We start from the raw sequence: 18848 nt of genomic DNA on the forward strand, positions 1-18848 counted from the left end.
AAATAATACTATCAAATATACAGCAGCAGCAGCCACTGGAGTGTATAGACTGTCTGTGTTCAGTGCCGCTAAATTTGAAATCTTCACAACATATCCCTGGAGACATTCCACCGATAAGTATTCCGGGGTTGTGACTATCATATTAAACAAGGAAACCGAAGAAACATTTATACTGGAAGCCGCCGACAAGAAATTAACCGCAACATCTTACTGGTGGTGTTTGGAATTTGTAGCTGAAACGCCTCAATTGGTTACCGCGTAAAATAATAAAATGGATTCAAAAACACAAAGTGTTTTGAAGTCAGCATCAACGACAACATTAGATGCGCAGCAATATAGATATGATCAAGTACGCGAATGGCATTCAGAGTTAAAAGATACTATTGACAAGTGCACAACAAAGATAAAAAAAATACAAACGGCGTGTAACCATGTTAGACACAATAGTGTATTCGGTATCCGCGGTAGTTTCATCTACTGGGGTGCTATTATCAGCGCTGACACCAGTGACAACTGCAATCGCGATTACAATCACAATTTCAACATCAGCGACGATTGCAGGAGTTGCTGATATCATTGCGAAAAAAATATCCTCGTGTGCGCTAATAAAATTGCACGAATATGAAAAGTTAAACAGCGCGGCTACAAGCACCTACTCGAAATTGTCGTCGTTGATATCATCCAGCCTTGACGATACAACAATATCAGATTCTGAATTCGCGCAGATGGCAGCCGCGTACAACGATTACACAAAGAACTTCGATTTGAAACGACAGCAGATAAATAATGACGGAATTACTTCAGCAGATAGTCGCAAATACAAGCCCGGCGCGAACATCTTTGTTAACAGTAACATCAACTAAGCCACAGTTCAGTATTAATTTTCCAACTGCGATTCCAGTAAGCGAAATCGCGTTAGCACAATTACGAGTATATCACAGTTGGCCCAATGTTAGAGAGAAATCATTTGGAAAATTGTCAGCAAATAATTCGCTTGTGTTTGCATATAAAAATAAACCAGATGGTACCCCAGACTGGAACGTCATTGTGTTACCAACCGGGTCTTATCAAATCGAAGAAATCAATGAGGAATTACAACGTCGAATAAAAAGAATCACCGGGAAGGAATCAAAATTAGAAATAACTGTTCATGAGCCAACGCTGTCATCCGCGATCGAAATAAACACCCCAGACTACGCCGTGGATATATACAACAGCTCAATCCGAACAGTGCTAGGATGGCCTGAATCAAAACCACCTGAAATACCACGTCCACCTGAACCTAAAAAGTCTGATTATATCACCGACAAACAATCATATCATGAAATTACCCCGTCATACAAAGATCGCTTACTTGGAATAAAAAACGAAACGTTGGGTAGTGAATTTGAATTCGCTGGTGAGTTTTCTACTTTTACGTTTCCCTTAAAACAGGAGCTCATAGTGTCAGCGGAAAGAACAATTGAGGTTTACTGATTTTCTCTAGGGGATATCAACCGCAGGTTCTTTACAGTCATTAATCAAGAACATAAAACACAACTAACGCGACTACGGCAATATTTCCAAGAACATCTTTTCGATATAACAAGTTCACGCAGCGAAATTATTACGCGGATTGAAATATTAAATCAGCTTGCGGCAGACATGGAATATATCAACCAGCTAGCAATTCAGGCAATAATTGACAATAAAACCAATCATAAACAACAATTTCTAACCGTTATTCACTAACGGAAGCCACGTTGCCGAATTATAAATTTCCCGGATACAACGTGCCCGAGCTAAGAAAATCAGTCACCGACCTCGTCAATGAGTCCTTCGATGACATACTTGCCGTGTACAGAAAAGCACTACCGGAGCCAACTATCCTCAGACATAACAATAACACCGAAGGGCAAGGCCGGCATGTATCCCCGGGCATCGTAAATATAACCGATGTGGTCGCGGTCAATCTTTAGTGTGATGTCATTGATGGTAGTTACAGCACAGACACGACAGTATCAAATCAAGCCCAGCAAGGATTTATTCTTTATTCATTTACTCCGAAAGAACCACCTGGATTTCAGATTGTGCAAGAGCCAATCAATCAGGTCTATCTACGATGTCATAATCCATGGCTGACCAGAATAAATTTCGCGCTGACAGACCAGCGTGGGAATCCCCTTGATTTGCGAAATGAAACACTACATATTAGTCTCCTAGTAAAGTCTTAAGACTTTCAATCCTGAGGATTTCCAATTAATAATATTATATTATAATAATGTCTTTGAAGAAAAAATGTGATGATGATGTCACTGACGACGACAGTGATGATGATTTCATTGATGATAGCAGTGATAGCAGTGATGTCACCGATGACAGCAGTGATGATGACAGCAGTGATGTCACTGACGACGACAGCAGTAATGTCACCGTCAACATAAAAATATTTCAATAAATTATTTTAAACAATAAAAAAATATATTGAAAATCGAAGATTTTTAGGATTGAAAATCGTTCACGATTTCACAATTAATCAAGCAAGTATCATATAATGTATCACCGCGTGAAATGTTTCATACATAATAAAGAACTTCTTGATAGCGCTGTCAAAACCGGAAAAGTTACCCCGGAAAAAATAATTGTTGATATATACGGTCATGACGATTTTATACTGACTGATGCACAACTGCAAGTATTGATAAAAGATCATGTTGTGATCGCGCATTGCGATATACATCAAATCCTCGAGTATATACGCGTATTTAGATCGATAAATCTATAGATTAGATTTATATATATCTTAAATATGTACCACCATATAGATGTTTTCGTGTATAACAAACAAGCACTCGAGGAAGCAGTTAGGGCTGCATTTGCACAAGAAGAAATTAACGTTAAATTGCTCATTGATGAATACGGAGAAGAAGATTTCTTACTAACACAGCAACAGTTAGATAGTCTCAGACGCGAGCATATTACCGCAATAGTATGTGACAGAGATCAAATTCTCAATTATGCACACTCCTGCATTGAACCCAACCGACTAATCACCTTGATTTCGTCATCTTGATTTTGTTGTCCCGAGACTTTGTTGTCATCTTGATAAAATCCTTGACTTTGTCACCTTCATTTCATCAAGGAAGTAAAAAAAAAGTAATATATTCCTTTTACTTTCGATTTCATTTCCAAGTTCTTGATTTCATTAAGGTGACTTCCAAGTAAAATCCTTGACTTCGTCCCTGATTTCATCATGGTGAGGTATTTACTTCCTCGTCAGTGACTTCGTCATTGACTTTAACGCGAGTATTTATTATCTTTTTTGTTTCATACTCGGCTGCCAATGCCAACGTAATCTTTTCAATTGCACGAGATAGTGAAACAAATTCCTTTATTTGTGCTTCTTCTTCTACTGTGACCAGCGATTTATACAAATTATTTTGAATTTTTTTTATGAATCGATATTGAGCAGGAAGAATATAACGCCCTGTGCGTTTAGCTTCATGCAATGATTCAAAATCGGACATAAATGTTTCAGGATTTAGTGATAAATTAAATCCTTGTTCTTCTAATTTTTTAATAGCAGAAATCACATTAATGATATTTTCGTAATTCATATATATATATATATATATATATATATATATATATATATATATATATATATATATATATATATATATATATATATATATATATATATATTATGTATTTAAAAGAAAAAAAATAGACACCACATCTCCTTTGAGCCTCTAGGGTGTCTTATAACATCCTACCAAACTCAGGAGCGGAAACACGACCCCCATGTGAACCCCTAACCTGTCAAATAACAGTCTAGAGAGCGGGGTGTGTTTACGAAAGACGAGACATTCCCCGTATTGAACCCCTAGCTTACCTGAATGATATGCTAGCAAGGTTCATATAGGGACAACACACAACATGTAGTATCTACATCTGTAAAGCTTCTAAATTGCCACCGCATTTTAGCAAGCGTACAGTAGTATTTTACACTATATAAGTTACTTCTAACTTATCCTAGGACTGTGAAGCTTCTAAATTGCCACCGCATTTTAGCAAGCTTACACAGTAGTATTGTAGACATAAAGTATTTACATCTGTAAAACTTCTGAATTGCCACCGCATTTTAGCAAGCTTACAGTAGTATTGTACAGACATATAGTAGTAACTAAGGACAGCACAACATATAGTAAGACGACTTGTCCTAACGGAGTTATTTTCTACACTCAACAGCGGGACAATACCATCCCGAAAATCAACCCCTGGGTGGACGCAAAAAGCATCCGCCATGGGCGGATATGACGGGATGGTATTGATTGCTGTTGAACTTCGAAGACTCCGTCTTCTAATAGGATCGTATCGTATATAAACCAACTGATACTTGGAAGCTCAAAAATAGCTCACGCGATGGGCGTGACTTGTTTAAAATGTTTTATTTGTTTTTTTCTTAAATATAATCATGTGGAAAATACGGATGAACCATAACCCCGAACAAGTGTAATAAAATAAAGATTTTATCCACAAAAAAATGATAAATAGACAATTACGCCTTTGTCAAGGACAAAATCATTCTTGGCTTTGTTAAGGAATAAAGGGAAGTTATTTACTTCCTTGTACACAGAAAACCGTCTGCTCGTTGTGTTACCTGTAAACGATTTACCTCTGTTGTGGTAACAGACAGTTAACAAATTCTGAATTGAATTTTAAATACTGATTTATGAAAATACTGACAAACGCGAGACTGTGACGCAGTGTGTATACAGTTGGCTGTAAAAGAAAATACCGCGCTGGATAAATTTACCTGTCAAGGAGTGCACAACACTTCCTGAAAAGGGGAAATAATTGTATCATTGACTTTTACGCAGTCACTGTAGAGTTATCTCCCATTAAAAACCTTCAGGATTATAGAAGTACCTAACAATAATAAAAGGTAATCCTTTCCCTGTTATATTTTTTTGACAACGCGGATTTATATACATTTTCTGCGACTTTTCGTACTGAAGCCACACAAATATCAAAATGCTTACTGGCTGCATTCATCGAATGAAATGTTTTTTGTTCTTTTGTATTTAAATTTATGGAAACAACCTTCTTGGTGTATTTACTATAACAACCAGTGTTTCCGAATTGACAGTTCTCGCGCTGCGTGACAACTCTCAGATTGGACAAATTATTATTAAGTTTCTGTCCATCAATGTGATCAATCACAAGATTGTCTTTGATCTCTCCATGGAAACACTCGAACACGAACCTATGATTATAATAGCTTTTATTCACAGTGCCGAATTTAAGATAACCAGTATTATTAACAGCACCAACTGGTTTTTTCAGCCCTCAGTGTCTGACTATTCCCTCGCGAGATGCTTCGTAATTTTCGATGGTTGGATGTGGAACAAATTCTTGGCTCATTTATATAATAATATATTTGTCTAATTTATAATTTGTCTGAAAACTTAGTTATATAATCACGCTCGGATTTCAGCGCATCTCCATTATTTTTCTTATTGTAGTATCGCTTGAGTTCACGGTATCGCTTTCCTCCGCAACCCGCACACAACTGCGTTTTATCTCTGACCCCAATACCACATCGAAGGCATGGTATTGGTCCTGTGCTTCCTCGTTTGATGCTTTGTAGGTGTTCACCGCAGAATTCCTTCCTGCAGGATTTATTACAGACTGTTACAGATCCAACTTTTAACCACTTGCAATTATTCATTTGTATATATAATATTTCTTATTTAAATATTTGTCTTAAATATAATATGGAGGAGTTTTCGAGGTTATCTGCAGTTGGCGCCGGGAGATTCGATCTTGACAGACTAACCCGGGACTTACGACGACAATCCCTGACTGATCTATTTAATATTATCAGGAATGCCAAAAAAGAATTCCGCGACGACGGTGCATCTCACGTGTGGTCGTCATTTAAAAGTATCCACGACGATTCTGTCAATGTCGTTGACATAGTCATCGATGCTACAATGAATGATGCACGAGCAAAAACAATTATTATCTCCCCCTTGATAAACATCAAGGTGGTCGGAAATATTTTTTCAGAATAAAATTTATTGTGCAAGCAGATTCCGATACTTGGATTATCCGTGACAAACTCGACCCTGTTCTTGCTAGCGGAAAGACCATTCTGTTAAGTAAAGACTCCACACCAGGAATGCTGACAGGGATTGATAAACCATATTACGCTCGAGCGTATCCTGTGACCGCAGTCATTTAAGGAATCTATCCAATGAAAAAAACAAAAATTGATAAACTTACCCCGATGAGAACGTCGTTGGCGCCGAATTGTGTAGCCGAGCGAGTAATGGAACATTTTAAAAATGCGATGCGCGGAAACGGTTTGACTGCGTTAAGACGGTCCAAGATAACAGCGTGGACTGAGCGGGTCAAACACACAGGAGCGTCAATAAACGATGTTGCCAAGCTAGAAAGCGCATTAAGATTTCCCATAACGTACCAACGATAACAAAGGAAGTATTATACAAATCAAAATATAATCGATACGGGGCTCCAATAAATATCATTGATCATAACGCTCATGCTTGGACTAACGCAGTTACGATATTTTCGCGGGATCATGTTGTGAAATATTATTCGGGAAATATATTTGATGCTATCAAACAGATAAGCAAATCCGACCCTGTGTCGATGTGGTTGTTTAAAAGCTCCGAAGATTCCGAGTATGATCAATTTGTAAAACCCAACGGTGAATTATACCGGACGGAGTCGTTGCAACAACAAATGAAAAAACTCGCAGAGAAGTATGTGAAAATCGAAGAAAACACCGAGCAGTTATTGGTTAATTGTTTTACAATTCCGAGTGTTGCCGCTCACGCTGCAAGAGAAAGAAATTCATGGAGACCAACCCGAAGTCAGTTTCTCTCGGATATACAATTAAGTTGTGTCGAGTATGGACATGGCGGGCTGTGGAATACCCGGTATGACTACCGGGATATGATTTCCGTGGATATGATCGCGTGTTATCCGGGAAGCTTTCTCGGGATGGGCGAGTGCCGCGAATACTTTAAGCGATTTGGACATCCCACGAACTCGATGACACGAGTTGCTATAAACGGTCCTTTACCCGATTTTGACTTGACAGGATTTGCTCGTGTGACTTCGTTTGAATTTTCCGCAGGACTTCATCCGCGCTGTTATGTTTGGTTTGGCAGACACTTCAGTGAAAAGCGCTGGGTACCAATAGTGTTATTGCGATATATGCTTGACAGCCGAATACTGGTATCGTTGACTGTCAGTGAAGCAATCATATCATATCGACCGCAGACCTCAGTTTGGTTACCAACACCGGAGCGTATCAGTCTCGATGAAGTTTTTAGCGAGTATGCATGAGATAGTCCAAATACTCCCATGGATGTCATTATCGGTGAGGCTCCTAAAGTTCTCAAGATCAAACTTAGCAATAGTGAAAAAATAGCAAAAGATCTCGGACGAAGAATAATCGGTAAATTTACTCAAGGTGGTGCATATGATCATAAACTACATCACTCGCGACTGATTATCGATGATGCTGAATTGGATTTTATAATTGCTGATGCCGTTGCGAGAAATATATTTTGTAATCGGGAGGATGCTTACTTGTCCAACGGGGAAAAATTGGGCACAATTGTAAGTTATATCGACGGAGAATCGCCTCAATACACAGATCTAAGATCTTCGATGCTGGCTTATGTTTATATAAATTTGCTATCAATGATAAATCGATTTCCTGACACCGCAGTTAGAGTTGCAACGGATTCATTTTATATCAATAAAAGATACTTAGAATCACTGGCTCGTTTTACAAAGAAAGTCGAAGACTTTTACGATGAATCATGAAGTTCGTGGAGAATAAAAGCGGAGATGTTACATGAATATTGTGAATCCGCTGATGTTACAATTAAGGATAATTATTGGAAATCAGAATTATCAGAAATGTCGAACGCATAATCTGTGCATGATCCAATCACCAGACACAAAACCGTTTATTTGAACGGACCGGGTGGGTTTGGTAAGACAACTCGAGCGATTGAATTATTTCGAAATTCAGATATGATTGTGCTAACACCTACACACAGGCTTGCCAGGGAGATGAAACAACGAGGAGTCAATTCTTTTACTTATCACAGCTTTTTCAAATACAGCGGCGGTGTGTGGACGTCAGATCGAATGGGAACAAAATATATTCCCGAGAAAATAATTTGGGATGAGATATGTACGGTACCGTTGGAAACTTTAAAAACGTTTCTTGATTGGCTGCTAACAGCGAATACTGCAGTGATAATGTGCGGCGATCACGGTCAGCCACCTCCGTTTGTCGGCGTATCTCCACATTCGTGGTTAAAAGATTTTGTTGATTATTATGAAGAAGTGTCTGATGATCATAGAGCACTTGATGCAACGTTGAAGGAATTTAAAACATTAATCAGATTACAACCGAATAAAATTCAATGTGAAATTATGCGCGAGATGATTCCTGAAACTTCAATGAGCGACTTTTGGAGCGTGTGGAAACCAAACGATTTGATAGTGGCAAGTAGAAAGATAGTCAGAGACACACTTCAACAACAGCTATTTCAGTTACAACAAGAAAAGTTTCCAATGCTGCCAGTGCCGTTATGTTATAGACCAGCTGATACGCGGTTACAGAATATAGATGTTGATATTCCTGGGAAAACAGAGAAACAGAATTTGGTATTGAATGCTATTGTGTTAGTTGATATTAATGCTGTCAAAGATGCACTAAAAAAGAACAAATCCCCGTGGACGCTGGGATACGCAATGACAATTCATTCATCTCAAGGACTAACTATCAGTGATACAAGTGTCTGGATTGTTGATGATCGAATCGAATGGTCAAACTTGGTCTACTTGGCTGTGTCCAGAGTCAGAAGAATATCTCAACTGCGAAGAAATGTCTTGGAAGATTCAATAGCTGATAAAATTAATAATGAAAACAACAGCGACATAATAAAAAGAAAACTCGCTGGTTACAAACAAAGTGACAAAAATAATAATCGCGATTTCGACCTCGACGATGACTCCGTTGTTGCGCTGAAACAACAGCAGAATAATCACTGCGCGAGCTGTAATTGTATAATGCTATGGCAGTATTCGAGTAATAATCCAAGACAATTCACCGTAGATATAAAAGATAACAGTCGCGGTCATACACGCGATAATGTGATGTTGACCTGTCTTGAGTGTAATCGACGTAGAGGCGCCAGTGCTAGTTAAGTGATCGGGGTGGTAATTGTGTGTCCTCGGGAATTACTTGTAATTGCTCACGTGTGAATCCACGTTGAGGAGCAGTTGAATCCAACCTGTAGATTGCTGGTCTACCAGTGGATCTTGTTATGTTAGATATCTTGTGTGTGGTAACACTCCAAATAGGATCAGTCGCTCTTCGTTTACCGCCTTCAAGTTCACCTGGTTCATATAAATATCTTACAGTGACATTACCCAGTATTGGCTGCGCTGAAGAATCACGTTGCACGGGTATATATTTTTTTGTGATCGCGATGGCAGGTTTCATGTTGGTTGTTCGAGATATTTCATTATTTAGCGCAGCTATCACACTTGGTAATCTTGCAACCCATTCACGAGATCTTGTATCCTGAATAAATTCCTTCGCGTACTGATATCCAAATAACCGCTCAGCAAGTGTTCGGTTAAATCGTTCAACAATTGCCTGATCACGGTGAATTTCAGTATGCCCTCGTCTGATGGTGACATTATGTTGCTTCATCAGCGATGATACTGCACCTTGAAATTCTTTGCCAGGATCAACTTGTAACAAATGCGGCCATTGTAGAGGTCCTCGTTGATAAATTCGTTCAAACGCAAAAGCAACCTCAGATGCTGTTTTAGTTGTTAAAGGCTCAGCATCTTTGTATCTACTTGCAACATCAACTACAGTTAACGCGTACTTGTATGTGTTTTGACGCCTTCGGATTTTAATGGGATCATGTGGCAGAAATAATATATCAGCCTGATGAACTTCATTTGGCACACTAACATTGAAATGCGCAAAGTGAATTTGTTTAGGACGCGGTAGATAAATTTGCCATATTGCCTGTCGGGATAACCACTTTTTAGCAGTAGCTCGCGTAACTTTTGCTGCTTCAGCGAGTTTACTAATTGCTGCTCTACCTCTCCAATATCCCTTTGGGGAATAATAAATCGACTCCATTATATACCAGCACCTAGCGCTAATTTACCTTTCATTGCGGATTTTATTAACCAGGATGCTAACTTTTCTTTGAAAGATTTATCAGTGATGGCATTTAACGCGTGAATTAATTTCACATTCGCGAGATGGCGCTGTTGCAAATCCTTACTTCGGTAAGCTACATCATGCGCATGACACGCCTTATCAATAGCATTTATCGGATACTCACCTGGATTGGGCTGATTCTGGTCATTAAGTCTGATATCAAGTCGGGTTCCAGGACCACAGTAATTATATCCTGGAAGATGTTTTTCTCCTGGGTATTTAGCCTACGGAGCTTCTTAGCGCTGTTAACTTGGCTGCGATATCACCTCCTTTTTTAAAAAAATAAATTTGAACTTTTTTTGTGCCGCATCGTTCACACTTGCCTGTAAGTGCAGATCGATTATTTTTTTGTTGTAGTGGTTGTTATGTCTGCAGTTGAGGTACGTGTTCTACATTTCACACAATATAAATCCATATTATTTTATGATATATCTAATGGAGATTACTGACTTTTCTGCAACAAAACGACGAGAGCCAATCAAACATAACTCAGTGCTACCAAATTCTGTCCGAATGATTATTATAGGCCCATCTGGGTCGGGTAAGACGCAGTTGTTACTTAATCTAATAATGAAGTGGATGAAGTGGGATAAGTTGTATTTGGTAGCTCCATCTGTGGACGATCAGCGATGCTACAACGTGTTAAAAGATTTTAACGACAATGCAGCGTCGATAAACGACGGTGATGATATTGTTGAATTTATTACTGACATCGATGAGTCGCCGGGTATCGATGATATTGACGGGAGCATCAATAATTTAGTCGTGTACGACGATGTGATGCTGGACAAACAAACAAACCCTGCCAGGATATTTTCACGCGCAGACATAAAAACGTGGATGTGATTTATGTAACTCAACGATATACGCAAATTCCGAAAGTGATCAGAGATAACTGTAACATTCTTGCGCTTTTCAACGGCGTTGACGTACACACGTTACGAAATATACATCAGACATGGTGCAGCGGCGACATGGACATAAATAAATTCAAAAATTTCTTTAGTCGTGCTCAGGCAAAACCATACGGATTTGTAACAATAAATTTACATGATCCTCGAACACGATATCGAGTTGGGTTAGATACAATTTTTAACTAGACAGGCGACTGCAAGCAAACTCTGCCAGGGACTTTCACAGAAACAGTAGTGTTGAAATGCTAGCATTTCAGCAGCAGAGAGAGTGACGACGCCACCGAGTGTTTTCGCAAGATAGACCCTTGTACCAAGAAATAGTTGTATAGGTAGTTATTTTCACGATATACCTCTTCCAAGTCAGCAGAGAAAGCCTATTTTGTCATGTTTTTCTGACTAGAAGGGTTTATTTTGTGAAAAATAATCTTTCTATCTAAAATGTCCTCGATAGAAGGCTCTGTTAAGCGAAATACTTTGTGGGATTCACTCTCTCTGCTGCTTCTGTGAGTACCTTTTAGTCGCATTTGTCAGCAGTTCACTCTGGTGATATTTTACAATGGTGGATTTTTAATAGGTGAGCTGTTCCGTTTGTCATGTCATTTTTTTCCCAAAAACTTACACCCTAACAATTGTATAACGATGATTTTTTTTTAATCAGTAAATCGTTGGATGAAGTAAAATCTTGAGTTGATGAGCTTGGACAATTCATGTATTTTAGCTTTATCCTTATTTTGGCACCGCAATGTGTCACGGAAAAGTTTACAACATTAGGTCTACCGTTTTTTTTTTCTCAGAAAGGCAACAAACACATGACTTTTTAAAGAATAAAGCGAGTGTCATTGCACTGTATAACCCTGCCTATGTTTAACTCTGAATTCTAAAACCAAAACATGCGTTCAGAAACAAATTTACCAATGTTCGACCTATTTTCTCTCAGTTTAGACTGTCGACAGAGAACACACTTACTAATAGTATGGAAAAATGGGAACCAGCCTGCCTAAAATAGAGTATTTATATGGGTTAGGCTGACCAGGATTGGTTAATAATGTAAGTTATGTTGTAGGGAAAAGAATCTTTTGAGAGCTTATCCTAGTTGTAAGTGGAAAAAAATAGAGACATTGTTTTATTGATGGAATTTCAGTCGTTTAACATTCTTGAGTATGGAACACTCATTACTAAAATTAGCACCTGACTCTTTGGTGCAGAATTGAAAGCACATGTTTCAAACAAATGCAGGTCCAGAAAATGCCGCGGCTCATATCCTTTCCTCTACACAGAAGCTGACATCCAGGTTTCATCTATACTGATAAATATAGGTTTGATCATGAGTACTCAAAAACTGTAAGTTATTGAACTTTGAAGATCATGGTGTTTGCACAGGTTTACTATGGGGACTGAATTAGTACCGTGACTCCTAGAACAAGGCGCGTTTTGGTGCTGCTTTTTTCCCCGCCCTTAGATTTGTGAAAACTCTTGTTAGTCGCGTGTGCTACGAAACACAGGACATCTCTTAAATTTGAGACATACAGCAAAATGTTAAGCAGTCAGTTGACAATAGATATCACAATACCTTTTTATAAAATTGATGAATGAATGAAAACAATGAACATTTCTCACATAGAATGTGAAGTTGTCTTAGTTTTTATCTTTGCCCTATAATACCGCAAAAAATAACAAACCAAAAATGGTGTCCGATGTTTTTTCTTTACCATTCTATCTTTCTCTCTCCAATGTAATGTTAAGTCTGCCCATTTCTCAAAACAGTCCAGACTAAAGTACTGCCCGTTCTATTGTCACCCAATGCAGTAACACGTGTGTGTGTGTGTGTGTGTGTGTGTGTGTGTGTTAGCTTTCGCTTACATACATATCGTTTGTACAAAAAATTTAATTACAAATAGAAATCATTGACGTAAACCATTTAATTAAATCGTGCAGATCGCTAGAACAAACCTCTAATAATACATTTTGAAAAGTGTTGTGTGACACGGATCGCCATTGTCGATTGGTGTCTGCTTTCTTCTTCGAAAACAGATCGTTTCGTCTTGACTATAAAAATTTAATTTGACTAAGTTTTACGGACTACTTGAACTCAAACATTTCACGTTGTAGGTGTAAGCCGTCGTTCTCAGTTTTCTGGAAGTTCGTTTTTGCGTTTCTCAAATGTGATACTATTTGTTATGGACCGAACGAAATTTCTTTTGGCGTGAGTCAGGACTCGTGGTTTTGTGGCATAATTGGAGAGCATTGATTAAAGCTCAGTTATGTCGTCTTCGAAATCGCTGACATGGATTTGAGCTAACACTTCAGCTCTTGTGTGAGGCGACACGGCACGTCATTGTCTTTTACTTTCTCAATCAAATCGTTTCATCTTATTGCAAAATTACATTTGACTAGGTTTCATACGCAGCAGGTCCCTGTATATAGGGAGAGTGTCTTAGAGTCAGAATATTCATTCCACTCTCAAACGATCAAGAAGATGGAAGAGTCAGCACAGATCGACCTGCTGGTCAAATATTTGCTAAAAGTCATACGAAAACATAATTCACAGGCGAAAGAGGCAACAAAACTTGCTCTTTTGGTCGTTGATTTGATGAGAGTCATACGAAAGTGTTTAAGTGCTGATGAAGTTTGCTATATCTGCAAAGGTAAATGGGTATTTGTCTCCAGAATACCTGCTTCGTCCAAGAAAGAGAGACAAAAGTCAAGATACCTATTATCGTTGTCAGGAGAAAGGACACTGGGATTCAGAGTACCCTGAGAGAAAAGAGAAGAAACAGAAACAAGACGAAAAAGAGGAGAGGGATTCAGAAGAAGAAGAAATTGAAGATGAGGAAGAACTTGTGCCAGTGAAGACATGGAAATGGAAAAATTGACAATGTGAGCCGATGCGTTGGCCCTGATGTGAAATTTCATACTACCTTCTAAAAGAGAATAGACCAGAAAGAAAACGTAAGTGTCTCTTGGTCTTGACATTCTATAATAAGAATGGCGTGTTTTGTTTTTACTCACACTTCATGAAATTGTGCTCTTTCACCTCTCTCTATCCCTCTGGATCATGTTTTAGTTCGAATTGAAATGGAAGGATGTTTTCCTTCACGCACGCTCTTTAGGCATGAAAGTCGGTAAACAATAATCATTCTATTCATCCATCATTTTGTGTTTTGATGTTTCCTAAAATCACACAGTGATGCCATAAAATAACGGGTTAAATGGGTTTTGTAGTGTCAAGGGGTGGGTGGGTGGTGGGGTGTAGGTGTTTGGCACAGTTGGTCATTGCAGGTGAGGGCTTAGGTGCTTTCAAAAACCTTTTTCTTCTTCACTCTGTGTTGATGGAATATAATGGGTTATTTTCTTCACTCTATGTTGATAGTATATATAAAGGGTTATTTCTTCACTCCGTGTGGATAGTGTATAATGGTTTTTCGTCCCTCTGTGTGGTTAGTATATCATGGCTTTTTCCTCTCCCCTCTTTGAGGATAGTGTATATTGGGTTATTTGTTTCTTCTTCCCTCTGCGTGGATTGTAGATATGGGGTTTATTTTTTCACATCTCACCTCTGTGTGGATAGTAGGTATAGGATTTGTATTCTTCCTCTTCCATGTGTAGATATTATATTTGGGGTTTGTATTATCTCCCTTCTGTAGTGATAGTATATTTGGGGTTTGTTTTTTCCCTGTTCCCTCTGTGTGTGTGTGTGTGTGTGTCTGTATGTGTGTTCGCGTACGTTGTGTGGATAGTATATTTGGTTGACTTTTTTCTTCTTCCTCCTGTGTGTGCATAGTATATTTGGGGTTTGTACGCGTAAGCGACGTTGTGTGGATAGTATATTTGGGGTTTGTATGGGTTAGCGTACGTTTGTATGGATAGTAGATATTACGTTTGTATGTGTTCGTGTACGTTTGTGTGAATAGTATATTTGGGTTTGTTTTCCCTCCCTTCCGTGTGGATAGTATATTTTTTGTTTCCGCTTCCCTCTGTGTGAATAGTATATTTTAGATTTGGTTTTATTCTTCCCTCTATGTGTGTGTGTATGTGTGTGTAAGATAGTGTGGATAGTATATTTGTTTTTTTTTTCTTTTTCTTCCCGTGTGTGGATAGTATATTTGTTGTTTTTTTTCCCCTCTTCCTTGTGGTGGTTAGAGCGTCCGCCTCGGATGCGGGAGGTCGTGGGTTCGATCCCCGGCCGAGTCTTACCAAAGACTTACAAAATGGTACTAACAGCTGCCTCGCTTGGCGTTCAGAATTAAGAGGTTAGTGTTAGGACTGGTCGGCCTGGTGTCACTATAATGTGACTGGGTGGGACATCATGCTACATGTCTGCAGCATGATGCCCCAGTGCTAGACATCACTATAAACTGCCACATTGCAGACATCGTAGCGATATGACTGAAAAATTGTTAAAGCTACGTTAAAAATCAAAATCACATCACATCACATCCTTTTTCTTGTGTCAATAGTATATTTTGGGTTTGTTTTTCTTCTTCCCTCTGTGGTGTGTGTGTGTTTGTTCGTATGTCTACGCGCGTACGTGTGTGTGTGTGTGTGTATTGGTCTATGTTTGTCCCTATAAAACTCTCTTTATCCTATCAAATACATTCTACCTACCTACCTACAGTAGTGTGTATTCAGGTCAGCTACTTGCAACACTGTTGCCATTATTCATTTAGTATTCAGTACAGTCAGGTCATTCAAGCTAGAAATTTTGAGACTATAAATATAGATTTAGATTTTTTTACAGATTGTAGCTAGAAATAAATACTATGGTTTTTAAACAGGAACGTCACATAAGCTGAGGCTATAAATAGTGGGATTTTCCAGAAGGATTTTTTCCACAAGTTGTAGCTATAAATAGATAGTGAGATTTCATAGGAATTTCAGCAGATTATATCTATAAATAGATTCATGTGTGTTTATCCACCATCGTCACACGAGTTGATATTGTAAGTAGTAACTAGGTTTATCCATTTTAGTCTAAACCATTGTAACTTAATTTTCGGGGATATGTTTATTCTCCTTTAAATTCTGGGGCAATTTCGTCATTTTAACTTTATTTTTAGTCACATCCATTTTGGCGTTGAGCTTTTCCTTGATTATAGCTATTTATAGCATCATTACAATTATGCAAATTTTTGAACACCCCAGCAAAATTTCAGGTCCTGGTAATGCATTATATATAAATCTCAGGCTTGTATTGGTGTATGTTTGTCTCTGTCTCTGTTGTGTTTGGCCTTCTACCATCATTGTCCCTAGACAGTCCCACCATGTTAAATTCCCCTTGACGCTATACAGACCCACCATGTTCAATTTCCATAGACCCATCAACGATGTTAAAATAGGGTCCCGACCCTGTTCCATTTCCCCCTTGTCCCTATAATGCCTATGATGTTTGTCCTGTTTGTCCAGTTATAGAGACAATGGGAAAAACTAATGTTCTTTTCCCATGTTAAATTCCCATTGTCCCTATGATGCCTCTGCCTTATAGGAAAAATTCTCAGGGTCTATGGAAAACTAATGTTATTTGCCTAATGTTAATTTACATAGTCCCTATATGCAATTTTCACTTTTTTCCATAGTACTTACCTAGTCCCTGAATCGCCCCTATTCACTACTCACTAGGAAAATCTCTGCCTTGCCTGGTGAGGTCACTTAGTGCACCGCCGGTAGAATGCATGTCGTTCTAATTATACTATTTGTTTACAGTGGGCGCTGAATAAAACCAACAGTGTTTTTACACGAAGTCAAGTTATTGGATACTATTTTCACGCGTTGCTGCAATGATAGCAGACTGATTCAGAATTTGGAGTATTTAAATCGTACTTTGATGATGATTTTGCAGACACTGATGTTATGGCCAGATAGTGTATAAATAAACAGTGTGTGCTGTATAAAGAGTTGGAGTTTAAGGTACAGGCTGACAGCGATATATAGACATCGATATTCATACAACAATATGGAGGTTACACTTTTAATGTTTAGCTACCGATACACAAGATGTTTGCTTATGAGCTATCTGAATGTCTGTCTTTACCCGTGTCTTCTTGTACACACAGTATACGGATCAAATAGTCCGTATCAGGTAAAAAATGGGCAGCTATACTTATCTGAAATACAAGTCAAATACAGTCATGACCGAACCTCAGATATTCAGGGGAAATTTGGCGTTACTTCTAAGATAGGACCTGTCTCAGGGTGGGCCACTCACATAGGATCGAACGGGAGTAATATTTATGGCTGTGACAAAATAGACCCCTCAACTGTACCAAAGGGAAACTGGATTGCTGTAATAAAGAGAGGAGAATGCGAGTTCAACACCAAAATTGCCAATGCCGTTCAAGTCAACGCCTCGGCTGTGGTGATCTACAATAACAATTTTTCGGAGAAATTTCCAATAGTTGGATGTACAAATGAATGTGGTAAGTAGTTGACACATACATGGTGATCATTTGTGATTAATTCAGCAATATGAAACATGCCTTTATTGTACGCATGAGTGAGTGTACTTATACAACCTAACATTGATATGACTGTAATTTGTAACTAATATTTTATTATGTGGGACCACGTGAGTCTGACGTTTTATCAATAAAATACGACGAAATCTCTGACAATATGAAATCACCTTATCGGTACAATAAATTTACACAAGGAGTGCAAACGTGATCCCAACCATCCGCTCGATTGATTCTACTTTTCTCACGCGTCTTTTATCGCTTCAGGATCGCAAAAAGACTCAAAAACTACACATGTCCAAGGCAGTTCGTATTGATGTCTTGCATGCTGCAGGCATCTTACGTCATGTCCCACTAACATTATCCTGACTTCAGGCCGACCAGTCCAAACACGAACCTCTCAATGATGAGCGCCTAGCGAGGCAGCAGTTAGTACCATTTTTGTCTTTGGTATCACTCGGCCGGGAGAAAATGTTAAAATTACACCACTGTAAAAGTGAAACATCCCACTTATCTTGTGCGCGTATTTTCTTTTTTACTTGGCACTACTTCAGTGCAAAGGTCACGGCTATGAAATTTATCTCGATGGCTTGTTTCCTTGCCCGGGCTGTAATATTTTAAAAGAACCAATACGATTTTTCACGATAACCTCCCTCCCTAGAAATTAATTAAAGCTAGATAATGTTTCGCATACGAGTCACGCTCCATTACTTTAGAGCCAGGGTCGCAAAAAAGGGAAAACGTAACTTGCTTCTTCATCTTGGCTGTAGATTTTGACCGCTAAGATAAAATAAGACGTCTGTTTCTTTGGGGTTTTGTTTTCTTCAAATAAACCGTTTCCTAGATTACCTAGATATAACAAGTTTTAGTAGTGTGTCAGGTACCACAGTCATGTCCCTACCTTAAAAGTCAAGCTGAGTATGAGAAGAGTCCAGTGCAGTTCAGATTCGTTTCAAATCGAAAATATTCCTCGTAAGATTTAGAACACCAAAATAAAAGCATTTAAATAGGAAATCGAGCTGCGGAGATGTGGCATTTAAATTTGGAACACCAAAAAGGCATTTGAATCTGAAATCGGGCTTCGGATGTGGCTTTTATATTTTGAACACTAAAAAGGCATTGGAATCGGAAATCGGGCAACGGAGATGTGGCTTTTAAACATCTCAATACTCACACCTCACTTGGCAGTCACTGCGCAGT

The 18848-nt window shown here is 38.6% G+C and overlaps 1 protein-coding gene across 2 annotated transcripts in view; it reads left to right on the plus strand.

The window, feature by feature from the left end:
- The first annotated feature begins 16876 nt into the window (after positions 1 to 16876).
- LOC149797842 (E3 ubiquitin-protein ligase goliath-like) overlaps positions 16877 to 18848 on the plus strand; it is a 103363-nt gene continuing 101391 nt past the window's right edge. For both annotated transcript variants that reach the window (XM_089962864.1, XM_089962865.1), the window contains exon 1: positions 16877 to 17612. In XM_089962864.1, coding sequence (XP_089818990.1) covers positions 17150 to 17612 — 463 coding nt within the window. In that variant the 5' untranslated portion in view covers positions 16877 to 17149. The remainder of the gene's footprint in view (positions 17613 to 18848) is intronic.

Source organism: Sinohyriopsis cumingii, chromosome 6 (assembly GCF_028554795.1).
Source record: "Sinohyriopsis cumingii isolate HCF-2022 chromosome 6, ASM2855479v2, whole genome shotgun sequence".
In the NCBI taxonomy this organism is placed as follows: Eukaryota; Metazoa; Mollusca; class Bivalvia; order Unionida; family Unionidae; genus Sinohyriopsis; species Sinohyriopsis cumingii.